The 19328-nt window shown below is 42.5% G+C and overlaps 2 protein-coding genes across 3 annotated transcripts in view; both read right to left on the bottom strand.

Moving 5' to 3' along the window:
- Positions 1-3200, bottom strand: part of LOC310791771 (STARD3 N-terminal-like protein) — a 46846-nt gene extending 43646 nt beyond the window's left edge. For both annotated transcript variants that reach the window (XM_083653426.1, XM_083653427.1), the window contains exon 1: positions 3060-3200. The gene's annotated coding sequence lies outside the window, so the exon portion shown is untranslated. The remainder of the gene's footprint in view (positions 1-3059) is intronic.
- Positions 3201-5572: 2372 nt separating this feature from the next.
- Positions 5573-13772, bottom strand: LOC310791691 (mammalian ependymin-related protein 1-like; the record flags this gene model as incomplete). Its single annotated transcript, XM_083653346.1, has 3 exons — positions 5573-6452; positions 10386-10594; positions 13540-13772. The coding sequence occupies 3 exons, from the start codon at positions 13770-13772 to the stop codon at positions 6259-6261; spliced, it is 636 nt and encodes a 211-aa protein (XP_083509472.1). The 3' UTR covers positions 5573-6258.
- Positions 13773-19328: the final 5556 nt, after the last annotated feature.

Genomic DNA, 19328 nt, shown 5'->3' with positions numbered 1-19328 from the left:
AAACAAACAATGTATCCCATTAGCTTAAATCCATTAAAACAGAACACACATTGTTTCTAATTGGCAATTTCTGACTTCCGACTTTGAATGGGACGCAGCATTAGTATACGGTTTGTCCAATTCAAGCCTGGAGTTGACTTTAGCATAAACCCCACTTTACTAGTCAATGTCAGTCTTTTCTTCTTTCTTGAGTTTCTCCTACCAGTCACAGCATCATGACGTTTCCCTATAAGGCAAATAATAGAACAGCGAGAACAGTAGAGCTGAATTCTTTTTTAAACAAAGCAGAACTCTCTATTGTACTGTCTTATACTGAGTTCTGGTTTTATTTAGTTGAGTGCCCTACTGCTCTTGAGGTGAGGTTTGTACCTCCAAAAATTGTATTTATTTTATCTTCAATTCTTTTACTTTATCATATGGGAAATTGCAATGAGGGTTGTGCAATAAACCCACAATGACTGTGCAATACGCTTAGAATGTCATTAGGATGAAGTGGTTGAACCAAATTGAACTAACCAGTGTTTGCTGTCTTTTATTTTTATATTACACAGCTGGCACAATTTCCCAGTGGAAAGCGCATGTTGGAAAGGGACCACACTGTATGCTGGATGTGTTTTTTTCCTGTCTGTTGTATGTATTGTGTCAAAACCTCGATACTTGCGATATGTGGCTGTTGTACGGCACTATTTGCCCAAGACAAATTTCCCCTCGGGGACAATGAAGTTCATCTCATCTCATCTCAACAGTCTGGTAAGCTCATAGAATGACATCGCTTTACTGTAACGCAGCCTTTAGAACCAGGAAAAGACAACAATTACGCAATATAAGAAATATTACGATATCTAGTCTCATATCACGACGATATCGATACAATCTCGATATATTGCCCATCCCTATCTTGTTCCTGCTGGAGCGGTGTCAGCTGAAGTTGGAGACGAGGCTGGGGGCTGCTGCCTCAGTCCTCTGTTGTACATTCTGTTTACCTTCGACTGTGTCGCCAGATTTGGAAATAACATCATCATTAAATTTGCGGATGACACTACAGTGATTGGATTAATAACCGACGGTGATGAGAGGGCCTATAGGAGAGAAATAGAAGATCTAACCCTATGGTGCCAAAACAACAACCTCTCTCTAAACACCAATAAGACCAAAGAAATCATTGTTGACTTTAGAAAGTCCAAAGTCATTCACACCCCCATTTCCATCAACGGGTCATCTGTCGACATAGTGGACAGCTTTAAATTCCTGGGCACACGCATCACAAACACACTCACATGGTCTCTCAACACCAAGTGCATCCTCAAGAAGGCACAGCAGCGACTGTACTTTCTGAGGCGCCTCAAGAAATTTGGCTTGAGCACCAAAGGCCTTGTGAATTTCTATCGCTGTACCATAGAAAGTGTTCTGACAGGGTGTATCACAGTGTGGTACGTCGGCAACCTGACCGCCCAGGACTGCAGACTGCTGCAGAGGACTGTGAAGACAGCAGCTAAAATCATCGGCACAGAATTACCAAACCTCCATAACATCTTCACCACTCGCTGTAAAATGAAAGCCAAAAACATTATCAAAGACACCAGCCACCCCGCTCATACCCTGTTCTCACTCCTCCCTTCCAAAAAACGCTACCGGAGCATCAAATCACACACCACCCGTCTCAGTAACAGCTTTTTCCCTCAGGCAGTCAGGCTGCTGAACAGTTGACTCACACACACTGCAACGCACTGTCACTTTGTTGTGCACCATTACTGTACTGTACTGTATCGTGGTTTGTGTTATGTCTACATGTACTGTGTACAGACATGTCTGTATCACGTGTAGCCTACATAATTATGTAGGTCTACACCCTTTTTCTGTCTTTGTGACCATGTCCTTGTGTATGTAAGGCTGAGGGTGCTCAGAGCATAAAGAATATCATTGTATTATACATTGTATTATACATATGACAATAAACTACTTGAACTTGAACTTGAACTTGGAAGCGTTCTGATTCAACCGGGTTTAAGCAGAACAGGAAGTGGGACGCGGAACTGGACAAGCGGAGCGAGCCGCACGGCGCGCGGGTTTCAAGGCTTTACGGGAGGAAGTGGCAGAGTGACCAGCTAACTCTCACATCTGCAGCCGAGGCAGCAAAGACAACGTGGGGTTTTCAGCTGCTACGAGAAATACAAGGCCTGCACATTCGCGATGATTGGCTGGGGTTGGTGCTTCCACCATTAGTCAGATAATCCGTTTTTCAATCAGGAGAGATGGGATGATAATATCAATCAAAATTCTATGTGGCACAGAAATGTGACAATACATATTTGTGGGACAGAAAAATGAACGGTGGTTGATATCAGCCCCATGCTATTCTGCTGTAGTGATGATCACAGATGACGAGAGAGACCATCCGTTTCACAAGTTCTCCTCCATCCACATTCTATGATGTGACTTTGTAAGTGGTTGTTTACATTTTCTAGTAGTCGATGGTATCACCGGAAAGATGTGTGTCTCAGAAATCAACAGTATTCTGCACAGTCAGAGGTCCATCTACCTCTGATGTGATGGTGGTGGAAGGTTCCTGTCTATCGGCTAATAATTGCAGGAAACACTGTCCCGTACCGCGCAGCTACATCAGTGCAGCAGATGATGTCACTGATGCTACACTGTAGCCGAGTTAAAGGCACCGAATGCGGCTTTCTTTGCAACCTTGTTTACAACTGAACAACAACAATGACTGATCCCACAGAAAGTGAAAGTGTTTGTGTTTATTTAACTAAGGAACCTAAAGAGAAGCTGCTCTTTACAATACAAAAATGTGACAGCCACACAACAACGTAGGAGGCGCCTTTTAACTCATTCGTCCGGCTTAATTAAAGCGAGGAAGGGGCGTTTTGGAAGCAATTTTAGCAACAAAAGTCACACACTGCAGTGTGCAGAATTGCAATGGTAGGGTAACGCTAATGGAATGCACAATTCAAGATGTTTACCAGCATCCGCGCAGTTCGTTTGCGAGGTGTTTCAGGAAGCCGTGCAGTAAACGCGGGTAATGTCTCCATAATAAGCGCCCTTACCTTCCAGAAACAAGCGGTCTGTGTCGGTGTAATCTGTCCCGGGTCTGTGGTTTCGGTCCTGGGGAAGACGAGCTGGGTCTGTCGCGGAGGATTTCAACCAAGCACCAGACGAGTCATCTGTTTTCCCCTCGGACAGGATGGAGGTAGCCTCACGTGGTCAGTTACAGGAGGGGAAGGAGGGGGGGGGCAGGACAGACGCAGAGGACTCTGGGATATGTAGTTTATACTAAAGAGGGCTTCCATGACGCAGCGCGCCCTCTGGTGGCCATGTTGGAGGGCAGCAGCTCTTGGGCTTGCAGACTAGCATTTCACAAACAGAGGTACTAAATACTATTGGCAACCCAAAGTTTTACAGAGGACGCCAATTTCTGCAGATACTGAATTCTAACGTCATTCCATTGAAAATATAATAAATAAATATATAATATATATATAAATATATATAGGCCTATAATATAAATAATATTCAATATCAAGTCCCTTAATACCAAATACAATATTATTTTCTTCTTTGGGAGGCCAGCAAGTAGACTCGTTGTATTTTGGTTGACAGCCAGCCAGTCATGTATGTAAAGCATCCCAGAATGTCAGAGTAGATCTGTAGTTTCAATTCTAGTATCACAGATGCAACAGTTATTGTGATCGACATTAAATGTCACTCAGAGTGCTCACTCTTAGCAGTTCATTGAATGGATCAATATTAAGAATTTTGAAATCAACTTCTTAGGCGAAATAGGCTAATAGGCCTGTAGCTAGTTCTCCATTTCTTAATGTCTGATTCTGAGAACAGTTGGATGATGGGATTCCTATTTCATTTGACAGGCTACAGAATATCGTTCCGGTGATTGCATATCAATTTGTTTGCAGTTTTCTCAGCCAGAAAATCTTGACCATTAAATTAAAGCAAGATCACACATGACCAGTGTTGGGCAAGTTACTTTTTACAAAATGTAATATACTATATATTATGAGTTACTATCCATTTTAAAGTAATAAGTTACTTTACAATATTACTGTATGTGTAGATCGCCGCCCCGGAACCATCCTGAAAAATAGTTTCAAGCGTCTTGAAGTCAGTGTAAACCATCCAAAATTCTAAATGTTATCCTTTTACTTTGTTATTGTCATCTATAGTGTTAAAAAAATGTATATATGTAAATATAAATATATATATATGTGTTTTAGATATATTTTATATCTAAAACACACAATTTGATTAGGAAATGATTGTATCTTTATTTAAATGTGTTTTGATTTAAAAAAAAAATGTAACTCAATTTGTAACTTGTGTTACTTGACAAAGTGGTATAATATTACTGAAATCCTATTGGCAATAAGTTACATTACTGAGTTACTGCTAAAAGTAATATATTGCATGTAATATGTTACTTTTGTAATGAGTTACCCCCAACACTGCACATGACTGTGTCTTTGGACTATGATCACTTCATTCAAATGGGCACGTGTGCAGGCTATGTGGTATTTCAAACAGACGTTTTCGTAAGAGAGCCAGTACCTTGGCCATATTCACAAAACAAAAAACTACTAAATAGCACTAAAAGTCCAGTTTCCTCTTAAACCCTATTCACAAAGATGCTGAGACCAACTTTAAGGAATTGGGAGAATTTTTTGTCAGTTTGTCACAAACATGTTGATACTGTATTTCTCATATCAGTCAACTTTAGTATTCAAGCTTTATTGAACAGTGTCAGGACTTCAGGACAGTTCTTCACTTCAAATCGTCAATACAAAAACAGCCTTCCCTCTCTCTCATACAAGCCACAACAGTCACACTGTATTCAACCTGAATTTCAGTAGCAATTCAAATGAGTGCAAAGTAAATCACAACACTGCTTCAAAACGATCTCAACACAGATAACTTTCAAATGAAAAGGAGCAGTGATGTCGAGTAAATAAGCAGAAGCAGGGGCGGACTGGGATCATAATTCAGGCCGGGCATTAGATACCAAGCAGGCCAGGCCGATACGGGCCGACACGCGTGCCGGCGTCCGAAGGGCGGCGGCGAAAAATTTGGGCCGTTTGAAGCCAGATTTGGGCCGTTTGAATCCCAATTTGGGCCGTTTGAAGCCAGATTTGGGCAGTTTGAAGCCAGATTTGGGCCGTTTGAATCCCAATTTGGGCCGTTTGAAGCCAGATTTGGGCCGTTTGAAGCCAGATTTGGGCCGTTTGAATCCCAATTTGGGCCGTTTGAAGCCAGATTTGGGCCGTTTGAAGCCCAATTTGGGCCGTCTGAAGCCCAATTTGGGCAGAGTCCAATTTTACAATGAGATGCACCCACTTTAACCCTGAATAAAGTAATAAAACCACTAGTAAACCAGTAGGCGGCGCCTGGCCTGCTGTTCAGTGAGTGGCCTGACTGCGGGCACCAATTTTTTTTTTTTTTTTTTTTTTTTGCAGGCCAGGCCAGGCCAGGCCACCGGGCATTTGCCCGACGTGCCCGATTATGCAGTCCACGCCTGAGCAGAAGGGTAACAGTATGACCTGTAGTCGGTGATCATCAGAAGGCAAATGACCCAAAAAGTGAAGATCTGATGTGAAATCAGCCAAACTGGCTTCAGAGGTTCAGAGACACAGCTGGACACTTTAAAGGATCCCGATATTTCAGGGTTTCCGGTGTTGACCGGATATGTCCGCCCCAAGACTTCCTCTTCCGTGCGCTGCGGTCTTTGTTTGCCGTCCGATTGACGCGAGAACGGAGTTGGAGCTGATCGATTGTCGGTGTTTTAGGTCCAGATGGAATTTCGGCTAATAATAATAATATAGCTGCATATGAGACGTCATCGGACTCTACACAATGACGCAAGCGGAAGTCTTGGCGCGGACGTCCGTTCAACACCGGACACCCCAAAATATCGGCCATCTGTCCCAGAGTCTTTATATTAGGCGTCGGACTGATAGACTCTGGGGTTGGCCGAAAGCTATAATTCCCATTAGTTGGAACTTGGACTGAGGAAGGCTAAGAATGCTAAAAAGTCGTTTTCTCCATGTAGGTTGTCAGATAGCATTCCTAATGAAACGGATACCAGTAGGGATTAGCTAGTTTGTTCTAGTTTGCAGCTAGCAAGTCCTATTGGTTCCAATAAGGAATGCTAACATTGCTATCAAACTCTCTACACCACCAGACTAACAATGTCTAAGAATCCCTTTTAGAAGACAACATGTAAGGTCAGAGGTCAGCTCAGCAGTGGTCCTCGGCCATCCTGTGCGACCGGGCTGATTGACAGGTGGGGGGCGGGGTGAAGACGTTGGGGTCGCTGATGCCCAGCTGCAGGTCGAAGAAGCGGGTGGAGGTGGTGACGCTGCTGTTCCTGGTGTAGGTCTCCTGCACCGGGTAGCAGTCCTTCAGGGTGTAGACCCCCACCCACCTCTCATCTGGGGAGAGACACACGGGACGTTACCCTGCAGCTGGGACCACAAACTGGAGGGTTTGGCTCTAAAGTGAGAACATGGTCAATGGTAAATGGCCTGCTTTTATATAGCGCTTTTATCCAAAGCGCTTTACAGTCAGTAGGCACATTCACCCATTCACACACCGATGGCGGCAGGCTACCACGCAGGGTGCTGGCACACCGACGGGAGCAATTGGGGGTTCAGTATCTTGCCCAAGGACACTTCGACATGCAGACTGGAGGAGCCGGGAAATCGAACCACCGACCTCTTTTATCCAAAGCGATTAGTGGACGACCCGCTCTACCTCCTGAGCTATACAGCCGCCCCAGAACATGCCGGGGCTTCGGTCCGCAATTGGCAAAATGACACACAACTTTTACCGACTTGGATCATGCTTATTTTAGACTCTAAAATATTATTATTAGAGATACCAATGAATGATGAAGTTAAAGGAACAGTTGAACCAAAACATGCCAGTTGAAACACAGGTGAAGTTAGTCCATATAACACACGGGGAGGTTACCAGCACAACTGGAGAGAAAACCAGTCACCACTGACACCATTGTACAGTACAACTGAAGTCAACGGTGAGCGGTTTTCTCTCCAGTTGTGCTGGTAACCTCCCCGTGTGTTATATGGACTAACTTCACCTGTGTTTCAACTGGCATGAGGGGGAGGAGCTAACTTCACCTGTGTTTCAACTGGCATGAGGGGGAGGAGCTAACTTCACCTGTGTTTCAACTGGCATGAGGGGGAGTAGGACAGAATTTTAATTTGTGGGCAAACAGTTCCTTTAAAGAGGAACTAAACCCACCCACGTGATGTCACCACCTGTTGTAGTCTATACCAAAGATCAGCCAATGGCAGATGGCCATTTCAGCAGCATGCTTTTTACCATTAGATGTCATGCTTAGCTTGACAGAGATCTTCTTCTTCTTCTTCTTCTTCTTCTTCTTCTTCTTCTTCTTCTTCTTCTTCTTCTTCTTCTTCTTCTTCTTCTTCTTCTTCTTCTTCTTCTTCTTCTTCTTCTTCTTCTTCTTCTTCTTCTTCTTCTTCTTCTTCTTCTTCTTCTTCTTCTTCTTCTTCTTCTTCTTCTTCTTCTTCGTGTAGAACTTGAGTAGAACTCTTACTTAGACAGTAACATACAATGTGCTGGTGTTTTCCCACAAGCACGATTATATTATTATACTGTAAGTGTTTGTGTACTGGAGAACCCTACTTCTTACAGAGAAGAGATACAAGCTTATCTTACAATTACATTAACCTAAAGTTGATCCCGTGCAATTTCTCTTGAATACAGCTATTGAATCATACGGCAAAATATGCAAGCTGCAGCCTAGAAACAAGGGATATCCTGTATATAACAGAGTCAGTGTAAGTGAACCCACTCAACCATATTATAATAATGTAATAAAGGATCAATGATGGTAGAGATGTCTACATTTCTAAATAAAGGTAAAGAGTGCCAAGTGACAAGTCCTCTCTCTCTCAACCATTTACAGTTATTGGTAAATGTATAATTACTTCCTTTGTTCCATCAGCATAAGTTTTCTCTGACCCGATTTCAGTGTTACACTTAACTGAAAAAACAAAAACAATTCCGCACCATGACTATTTTTTTTAAATATACATAGAGAGAGAGAGCCAAAGTGTGTGTCACTTACTGCTTCAGCACGCACCAGTGTAAAAAAAAAAGAGTGGTGGAAAAGGGTGAAAGACAATGACTTTTTTTTAAACGACCTTATGAACTGTGCCATGAAGATAACTTTGCATAATCAAGAAAGCCGTAGTTTGTCGTAAAACTGAAACGTTAACGTTTAGTTTTGTATGAAACCGCTCAATCAACTACATCCCTCATCTCACACCATCTGTACGTCACACCAACACCAACGTGGCCTGTTGGGAGAGACCTCACTCATGTCGTCTTTCTGATTTCTAACTTACAGTGCAACAGTTTTATGACAAACTGCGACTTTCTTGACTTACAGTTGTCTTTTAAATTGACAAATATCATATGTGTTACCTCAATGTTTAGACATTAGGATTTTCCTTTAATTGCTGTATTTGATATGTACTGTGCGCGCACAGGACTCTGTGTGCCCAGGGACTACAGATGCAAATTAGCTTTTAGCTATCTCTGGTGCAATATATTTATTGTGTACTGTCCCTGCTTCAATAAACAATAAAGATAAAAAAAAAAAAGATAAAGAAGAAGATGGCACAGTGGACCTTTTTCCACAGCTGCCATTTTGTGTCTAAAAGGCAGGGTAAACACAGGTGCAACTGCAACCAAAACATTAATGAGGGCCACAGCACTGGAACACCTAGATGGATTGGAAATGGAAACCCTCATTAATGTTTTGGTTGTTGCACCTGTGTTTACCCTGCCTTTTAGACACAAAATGGCTGCTGTGGAAAAAAAAGGCCAATTCAAACGGGATCAAAACAATTATTGTCTCTCGCCATTCACCGCCGTTCGTATTTTTTCAGACGCTGGTGCGTGTAGGGCCCGACCGGAAGGGGGGGGGAATTTGGATCTCTACTCGCCTATTTCACTTCTCACCCAATTTACCCATTTTGTGTCTAAAAGGCAGGAAGTAACACAGGTTCAAGCAGAACACTAATGAGGGTTTCCAATCCAGTTAGGTGTTCCAGGGCCCTAATTAATGTCCTGCTTGCACCTGTTTTACTTCCTGCCTTTTAGACACAAAATGGGTCAATTGGGTGGGAAGTGAAATAGGCTAATTGCCAGAATCTGCTTTGTTCTTGTTCATTTATGTGCTAAGAGTGATTTTCAGACTGTTCCTCCAGACTAGGGATGTAACGATAACCGGTTTGAATGATAACTGTGATCAAATTCCTTACAATAACCGGACCCGTTTCAAATTTTCATTATCATTAAAACCGTGGTACCGTGATTACCGTGTTACCATGATTACAGTGCTTTGAAAAACATGGTAAATACTGTCCATCATCAACCAAAGTTGCCAACAGTCTCCCAGATGCAAACGTGCAGCCTTGGAGTGTAATCAGTGTATCAATCCTTTTTAGTTCTTAGTTTTCAATATAAAACGTTGTAAAATGATTTCAGTGAGTCTCTCAGTACCTTTTGAACATTTTCAGCAATTTTTTTACAAATACCGTGATAATACGATAACCGTGATAATTTTGGTCACGATAATCGTGATGTGAAATTTTCATACCAGAGCCCGACCGATACCGGATTTTTGAGGCCGATGCCGATACCGATATTAAGGAGTAAAAAAATTCTGATATCGATATATCGGCCGATATTCTTATATATACACATAATATATATATTTTTTTACAATGATCCCTCAAATATCAAACACTTGACAAAGATATAACTTGACATGACTTGAGATATGTAATGTAGGCAGGATATTTTACAGCTTATCAATAAACTGTATTGTCCAAAATGAAATCAATGCAATGAAACAGTAAACTTCACTGGGAATTTAATAATTATAAATAACTAGAAATACAAAACCACAAATAGAACAAATAGAACTCGAGTTAAGAAAAAAGATCAAATATACACAACATGCTGTCTATAACTTAAAAAATACAAAATAAAAAAATATCTGCAATATCGGCCAACATATCGGCCGATACCGTTATCGGCCAATATCGGCCGATAATATCGGTGGACCGATATATTGGTTGGGCTCTAATACCGTTACATCTCTACTCCAGACAATGGCAGTGAAAGGAGAGAAAACTCAACACAATTCTCCAGTCTCCTCTCCCAGTCCCAGGCAGCGCAACGGATCACAGAATCACGGATTTGTTTTTTGTTTTGCTTTTTTATCACGGATCACAAAATCACTGATTTGTTTTTGCTTTTTACATCACAGAGGAAGAGACACAACCCGGGGTTCTCCTCAGACTCACGTTGGCGCGCCGGCTTCCTGTCGGACCACTCCTGCACCTCCACCATGTCCCCCGGCCCGCCGATGAAGTACTGGTCCTCGAAGGTGGAGTTGTCCGGGATGTCGAAGGGGTCCCAGGCCTCGGTCAGGGCCACCTTGGAGCACTGCTTGGTCTTCTGGTCGATCTGGAACATCACCATGCTCTGGTACAGGTAGATGTACTCAAAGAACCTGCGGCGAGAGGGACGAGAGGGGACACGGCCCGTTTGAACGTTTTCAGTACCGGTACCCAGAGGTGGTGGGGACTCGGGTCACATCATTTTAATTGCTTGACACTTGACTTGATGCATGAAGAGAAGACTTGAGACTTAGACTTGGGTTCTGGTAACTTGGGACTTGATTTTGATGACGTGAAAAGGTTTCTAAAGTTTGTATAAATGAAATGTACATGTATGGAATGAATGAATTTATTGACGTTGAAACTGATTATAGAAATTAAAGTCACCAACTTTTTATCCTATTAAAACCAAATTGCAATAAAAAGTCCAAGATATTAATTTTGCTTTAATGTATTAAATAGATATACGGAACTCATGATTTGTTCTGAGTTGTCCTGCTGTTCTGCATTTAGAATTTAACCTTGACATTAATGACATAGACTTGACTTTCTTGGGCCTGACTTATAAACAATCTAAATTTTAAACTTGGGATCTGACTTAAGACTTGTTGCCTAAAGACTTGAGATTGACTTGGGATTCAAGCAAACTTGACTTGGTCACATCTCTGCTGGTACCAATATCCAATAACGGTACTTTCCCCCCGATACCTATGTTGAATCAAAGTTATATATAATTAATGTAATGCAATTGTTTTTGGACAATCCCTTTCTCTCTCTCTCTCTGGTTGTTTTCCCAGCTAAAAGATTAAACACATTTGAATGCCTATTTTCTTTAAACGCTATAAAACAAGCCCTTATGAATAAAGTATTTCACCTGGTCCAAAATCAAACGCCTTGAAAAATCTATCGTGCCATCAGTCACTGGAATTAGCTGTCCCCTTCACATACTGTACGTCAATCTAATAATAAGTCCTCTTTCAAATTCCATTTAAGAACACATTAACAGCCAGCTGATCAATAGTCCAGTCCGGCCTACATAGTGTGTAACAATGTAAGTAGCATAACCCAAAATGCAAATGTGTTAAATATTACACCTACAAGATGTTTGTGTATCTGATTAATAACATGTAAACGTCACACTAATGTAATGTTGTATAAGGCTGTATTGTATTGTATTGTATTGTATTGTATTGTATTGTATTGTATTGCATTATAGTATTGTATATTTTGGACCCCAGTAATATTAGCTGGTGCCACAAGCATCAGTGAATGGGGATCCTTTTTAAATAAATAAATAAATGTATACATACTAATAATAATAATAATAATAATAATAATAATAATAATAATAATAATAATAATGCATTATCAAAGCACACAAAGCATTTGCACACAAAAAGATTCATTACTGACTGTATCAGTTTATTAATATTATTCCAATCAATCGTTGGTTTCGAAAACTCTTAGCAGGCCTCATCTGCTGAGTCATTGATCCCCATATTGGCCTGGGTGGTATTGTTGATCTAAGCCCACCTCAGACTCTAATATCACACACGTGTGCGTGCGCACACACACACACACACACACACACACACACACACACACACACTCTCTCTCTCTCTCTCTCGCTCTCTCTCACACACACACACTCACACACCTACACACACACACACACACACACACACACACACACACACACACACACCTATTCTCTTACTCTTACTGTAAGTGAGGTAGACTATGATGATTCTGTGATGAAACGGTAATTATATAACACATTGCAGAGCACCAGTCATAGAGGCGATAAGCAAGCTTTGTCTCTGTTTACCGGGGACTATTTCCCAACCTCGCCTTTCAGACCTGCCAGTGCCTCTAACGCAGGGTCACTGTGCCTCTAACGCAGGGTCACTGTGCCTCTAACGCAGGGTCACTGTGCCTCTAACGCAGGGTCACTGTGCCTCTAACGCAGGCTCACTGTGCCTCTAACGCAGGCTCACTGTGCCTCTAACGCAGGCTCACTGTGCCTCTAACGCAGGCTCACTGTGCCTCTAACGCAGGGTCACTGTGCCTCTAACGCAGGGTCACTGTGCCTCTAACGTAGGGTCACTGTGCCTCTAACGCAGGCTCACTGTGCCTCTAACGCAGGCTCACTGTGCCTCTAACGCAGGCTCACTGTGCCTCTAACGCAGGCTCACTGTGCCTCTAACGCAGGCTCACTGTGCCTCTAACGCAGGCTCACTGTGCCTCTAACGCAGGGTCACTGTGCCTCTAACGCAGGCTCACTGTGCCTCTAACGCAGGCTCACTGTGCCTCTAACGCAGGCTCACTGTGCCTCTAACGCAGGGTCACTGTGCCTCTAACGCAGGGTCACTGCTGCATAAACACACTTCATTACGCTCAATCAATAATGGAGGGTCAATCCACCTAATGGTCACATGCTTTTGTATGCCGATGTAAAACTTGATGAGGGTGTACACACACAACACAGCATATGAAGCGTTATCAAACTGGTTTACTTTAAGTTGTAGGTCTTTGAAAGGGAGAGCGGTTGGGATTAAAGGCCTTGCTCAAGGGCACCTCAGTGGTGGGCGGCAATGAGGGAGGGGCAAGCGCTGCTTCTTCTGATTTATCCTGCCGGTCCCGGGGATTGAACCGATGCCAATATGCCTATGGTTTTTCAATTATGGGTTAAGTTAAGGCATATACATTAATCCTTGCTTTTATGAAAATGTAGGCTAACTGATTTCTGTATTTGCTGTGATTACAATATGATATTAAAGGAGGATTTATGCTTTATTGAAAAGGGTATTTTTAATGGAGGCCATAAATCATAATCATAATCATAAATCAAAGTTTTTCAGAAAATTTAGCTTATTTTTGTTTGATGAAGGTAGGGTATTATTTTAATGGGGGGGGGGGGGGGGGGAATGCTTTTCTGAGAATATAATGGATATTTTGGCCTAATGGTTGTTTGCCTCATGAAATCAATGGGCAGCAAAGCCTAGGCTATGAATAACGTTATGTAGCTATGTACCACAATAATAAACCGAGCGCTTACTTCTGACACGGGGTGTGTTTCTTGTTCTGCTGCAGGATGCGGATCCTCTGGCTCGGGGCGTCGTAGGACACGGCGGCCCGGGTGTTCCTGCCGGTGCTGTGGTCGTACTGCACCGACCTGCCCTCCCACTGCCCCGGGGCGAGGCAGGGCTGCTGGCCGAGCCCAGGGCCAGGGGCCAGGCCGAGGACAGGCGCTCCGGCCACGGCCACGAACAGAAACACGAGTCGGTGCATGAGGATGATGACGGTGTATGGAAGGCTGGATTGGGGAAGCTGAACCCCCGGTAAAGGCCCGTTTGTTGTTAATAACGGGTCACTCACTGCGGCTGGCTGCGTTGGATAAAGTGAGCAACATGCAATCATTTTCATTTCGACTTCCGGTCGGGAGTTTTCAAAATAAAAGATTTCATTGAAAGCTCGATCAAATCAAATATACAAATTGAACTGTCACACAAATTAAATATATAGCCTACATAACCTTGGAAAATGCATTTAGATACATAATATCCATTGATATTGTAGTGCTGAAGAAAGAATTCTACTCAAACTATATCTTGCATCACTGCATTAAATGAGCGAGCCAATTTAAAAAAATCCAAACTTTAATGCATTTGAGTCAAGTCAGGTCAAGTCAAGTTTATTTGTATAGCCCTAATTCACAAGCATGTCTCAGAGGACTTCACAGAAAATATGTCTAGCTAAGTCTAGCTGACACAACAGTAGCAATTACAGTAGTAATAATAACAAGATTGAACAATCATATGACAGAGAAAGGCAGAGAGAAAGGGAGAAAAGGGGGGTGGAATGTTGGGGGGGGGCAAGGAACAGGGAAGGGAGGAGATGGGGAGGGAAAATGGGAATGTGGGGGAGGAGAGATCACGAAAGGGAGGAGGTGGGGAAGGAGAGCAGGGGAGGGAGAGCAGGGGGAATGTGGGGGAGGAGAGAGGAGAGAGCAGGAAAAGGGGTTGGGGAGGGAGCAGGGTAGGGAGAGCGGGGCTATGTGGGGGAGGAGAGAGCAAGGAAAGGGAGGAGGTGGGGAGGGAATGGGAGATGTGGGGGAGGAGAGAGCAGGGAAGGGGAGGAGGTAGGGACAGAGCAGGGGAAGGGGGAAAGAGGAGAGAGCAAGCCCCCAGGAATAGCGCTGGGTTGTGAAGCCATTTGAACATGGTGGCGAAGCTCTGTATTGCAAGTCACGTGACGCCATGCACCCCAGAAAGGAAAATTCCCATCCACTTGCATGGGGACCCCGGCAGCAGTTAAACCCAGGGGAATTTTTTCCGGGTGTCACTCAAAGTATAAAACGACTCTTTTAATTGTATTGTATTGTATTTTCTTCATCTACATCTACATCCATGGGTGGGAGGGGTGGGAGACGTCATGGAATACGTCATGGCACACATGCGCACTTCGCCTTGGGCCGCATGGTCAGGAAGTAAAACCAGGAAGAAAAACCCCCCATGGCTTCATGCGCCAATGAGCAGCCTCCGTCCGAATGCATGGGTGGGCGTGGCTCGTCCCCTATCCAGTTCTTTTAATACATCCATGGGAGAGAGCAGGAAAAGGGAGGAAGGGGAGCAAGGGAGGGAGAGCGGGGGGATGTGGGGGAGGAGAGAGAAGGGAAAGGGAGAGGGGGGATGTGGGGGAGAAGGGAGCAGCGAAAGGGAGGAAGTGGGGGCATTTTTTTTTTTTTTTAGCAAACTCACTGCCATAGCCTACATCAATATTTCATTTCTCGTGGCAAACTATTCTAACTCAGATATATGTAAAATTGACATTTGAAAAAACACATTTCATATATCTGAGTTATAGAGCATTTTGTGCTCTATAACTCTATAAGTCTCGCGGGACTTTCCTGTTGTGTCTCACTGACCCGACAGGCAAAAATGGGCTGCCTGTAACTAGTGAAAAGAGCCCGGAAGAGAAATGCAGTCTGATCGTTCCTTAGGGAACAGTTTATGACGATATGCGTCGAAAACGGGAATAAAACTATCTATTTAAAGGGAGGAAAAGCATGCTGCCACTTGGCCCTCACAGAGCTCCATTCTAGGACTGGCTTGGACGCTATTGATCTCAAAACAACGCCTAGGACGGACAAAAACGCTGCGGAGAGCACTGGGTGAGTCGTCAGATCATAATTAATGTGAGGAGAGGGCTGCAGGTTAAAAAAAAACGAAATTCTCCTTTAAGTAATAAGTAGTCTGTGGGTGAAGTACACTCATGAAGTATAATTTACTGCAACTGAAACAGCAGTTGTATACTTAATGATACTAGATCAACATCAACCTCTGCTGTTCTGTCTGTGCAGACCTGCTGCAGCAGGGGCGTGGCCTTGAAATCAGTCACCGAGGCCAAGGAGGAGTTTGACAAGGACTAAGGACTCAACAGAATGCTGTCGCCCCCTTTTGGCAAGGCACGGGCATTGCAGGTGGCTGTGGGGAGTAGGGCTGAACAATTTGGGGGAAATATCTAATTGCGATTTTTCTGACAGATATTGCGATTACGATATGATTTTATTTGCACTATCATCTTTTGAAGTGAAGCTTCAGTTAAATATTATTTCAAGATGTTTATTATCACTCCGGTTGCACAAGTACACTCGTGTGAAATTCTATTCTTCTTTTCATTTTTGCTTAAAGAGCCCCTAAAGTCATGTTTTAAGAAATAAAATACTCTACTTTGAATAATAATTTGTGTCTGATGGTTTTTCCACACAAAAAGTTTGATTATCTTTGTTATGATTGTCAATCAGACAGACTGACAACACTGTCATAAAAAACACAGTAAAGTCATAAATGTTGCACGACGTACTTGACATTTTATATAATGGATGTATTATCACAATACTTGGCATTCAATACAATATAATTGCCACACAAAATATTGCGATACTATGCTGTATCGATTCCGCCCCCCCCCCCCCCCCCCCCACACCCACACCCCCCACACCCCTAATAGTTTCAATAGATTATGTGAGTGAAAATGTAGCAAACAAATATGAACTGAGGACAAATCACAAGGACTCCAGTTTTGCGTTTGAATATTTTTATTGACATTCAGTTCAGTTACATACATGTAATGTTGCTTTGACATTCAGTTCATACATACAGTACATGTTACATACATGTAATGTTGCTTATGCATTTTGGTTCCCGACTCACAAACGGCTTTTTGAAACAGGTTCAGTGGATTTGTCACTGTAAGGCAATCGCATGGAGGCCGCCATGATATGACATGACAGGATATGACATTATGACAGGATATGACATTATGACAGGATATGACAGGATGGCAAAGGGCGAATTAATTATTTTGAATGACATTTTTGAGGAGCTTCTCATTAGGGAAGCCTGAATCTGCCGTATTTGGTCATTCAGGTATTATGGAACAAGCCTAGTGCCTTGTCATTGCATGGGCTATAAATGAAATGCAGGCACTAAAGTCCTCTTAGGCATTGATGAACAAATATAGTCCAGGCATTTTATGCAAATATGTGGGTCAACCTCACACTAATTGCAACAAAACCAAACTCAACTGATTTTGTATCCTCAATATGTCCTCAATGAAGGAAAAAAAGTGTTAAGGAAATGTATGAAGGGAAAGTTTTGAAAATGACCTAAATATGATGGTAGCCTATGGAAGCCTTTTTTTTTTATGTGCCATAAATCTCATCACTTATATCCTGTATGTGTTTTTTGCTTCAAGGAGGGAAAAAAAAAAAAAAAAAAAATGTTAAAAAATAAATAAAAAAACGTTTTTGGTAGCATCATATGGGTCATTTTCAAAAATCTCCCTTCATACATTTCCTTAACACTTTTTTTCCTTCATTGAGGACATATTGAGGATACAAAATCAGTTGAGTTTGGTTTTGTTGCAATTAGTGTGAGGTCAAGTGACATTTTTACTGGACTAATAGTCCTGTTTTCATTTTATAATACAAGGCATTACAATATGAATTAAAGAGGATAAGTTATACATTGCAGTGTGTCGTTATCATAAAAACAATGCCTTATAATATGTACGAGGCACATTGAAGAAAGTTGGGTTTCATTCAGTGAATCCACCACAGCTGATTCCTGAATCCAGACTGTCCATTCAGTGAACCCACAGCTGATTCCTGAATCCAGACTGTCCATTCAGTGAACCCACAGCTGATTCCTGAATCCAGACTGTCCATTCAGTGAACCCACAGCTGATTCCTGAATCCAGACTGTCCTAGGTGCATGGTTAAGTAAGAAAGGTGTGAATGAAAATGCAGCATCTTTGTAACATTTTGCTTTTATACATTTTACGTCATTTCAAACTTAGTTTAGCTTAATCTTAAGTTATAAAACCAGAGTTGTTAGCTTTTTATAATCAGTTCATGATTTCTTTCAATTACCCCACAATCCACTAAATGCGTCAATCTGATTTTTTTTTTAGGGAACTCATGAAAGAGGTCAATGTGTTTTTGAGTGTGGGTCTTATGCAAATCACCGGAAGTAAAATATGACTTATTGTATCCATATGTAAAAATGAGATTTCCATGCATATTTCAAGACCTGCTGCATGTTGCGATAAAACGTCAAGTCCCTCGACTAGCCTACATAATGGTTTCTTGAAAAAGTATATACAAAAAAAAAAAAAAATACAAAGCAAACAATGATTCAATTGCTAGCAAAGGTGATTGTCCTTTGGTTTGACGTCTAGTCAAATGAGGCTGTGGAATTCTGGGTGATGTAGTTGGATGAATAAAATCAGCATGTAAGTGGGTATTGGGAGCATTCCAGGCCATCTACATTGCAGCCACCGTGCCTGAAGAGGCTTTTGAAACTAGGCCAATCACCAGGCACCTGGATTGTAATTTGGAACGTAATTCTTTAGCCGCAAAACTGCACTAGCGCCAGCCAAAATGTCACTTCAAGTGGATGGTAGAAAAGAGCATTTGCTGTGGTTCCAATTGTCTTTGCAACTTCCATGTTACCATCCCATATTGGACAGAGAACGCACCATGTGGCATTCAGGGTCTCCATGGTGAGAAGATCGTGTCTGTAGAGTGATGCATTTAATGCTAAATGTGGTAGCAGCACTGTGTTCGTAGACAGCACACAATCTCCTCTGCGGTACGTTTCGTAGCTGCACTACCTTTGTAATAACCACTCAATCTTATGATTGTTACTAATGAAGCTGCCCGCTGTCAGGTGAAAAGAAGAGGCTGGCAACTGTGCATGTGTCGGAGGAAGCATGGTGCTAGTCTTGACAGCTCTCCCCAGATCGGCAAGGGGGGGAGCAGCGACTGGGGCATCAGGGGGAAATTGGCCAAGTACAATTGGGGAGAAAATGGGAGAAAAATCTGATTTTTTTTTAAAAATAAACAATCATGACCTCTGAACCGAGCGGTGTTTGTGGAGGCCGTTGCAGAGCTTTGCGATCTGCAGACGCTCTGCACATCGCAAAGATCACAAATGGACTTTTCGTCAGCGTGTGCACGCCTGTGTCATTACTATGACAGCCAATGTCGTAATAACTGCAAACAAGGATACACGCAAATCTGATCGGGTCATTTGTCAATTTAAAATGTGGCGTCAGCTTTAAAGGAATAGTTCACCCAAAAATTAAAATTCTGTCATCTCCCCATCTCATGCCAAGTGAAAAGAGTGAAATGAGAGAGAGGAGCTAACTTCACTTGTGTTTCAACTGGTATGAGAGGGAGGAGCTAACTTCACCTGTGTTTCAACTGGCATGAGAGGGAGGAGCTAACTTCACCTGTGTTTCAACTGGCATGAGAGGGAGGAGCTAACTTCAACTGTGTTT

Source organism: Poromitra crassiceps (genome assembly GCF_964638095.1).
Source record: "Poromitra crassiceps genome assembly, chromosome: 17".
Taxonomy (NCBI): Eukaryota; Metazoa; Chordata; class Actinopteri; order Beryciformes; family Melamphaidae; genus Poromitra; species Poromitra crassiceps.
The sequence above is the reverse complement of the archived record's forward strand: the minus strand, read 5'-3'. Positions and strand labels throughout refer to the sequence as shown.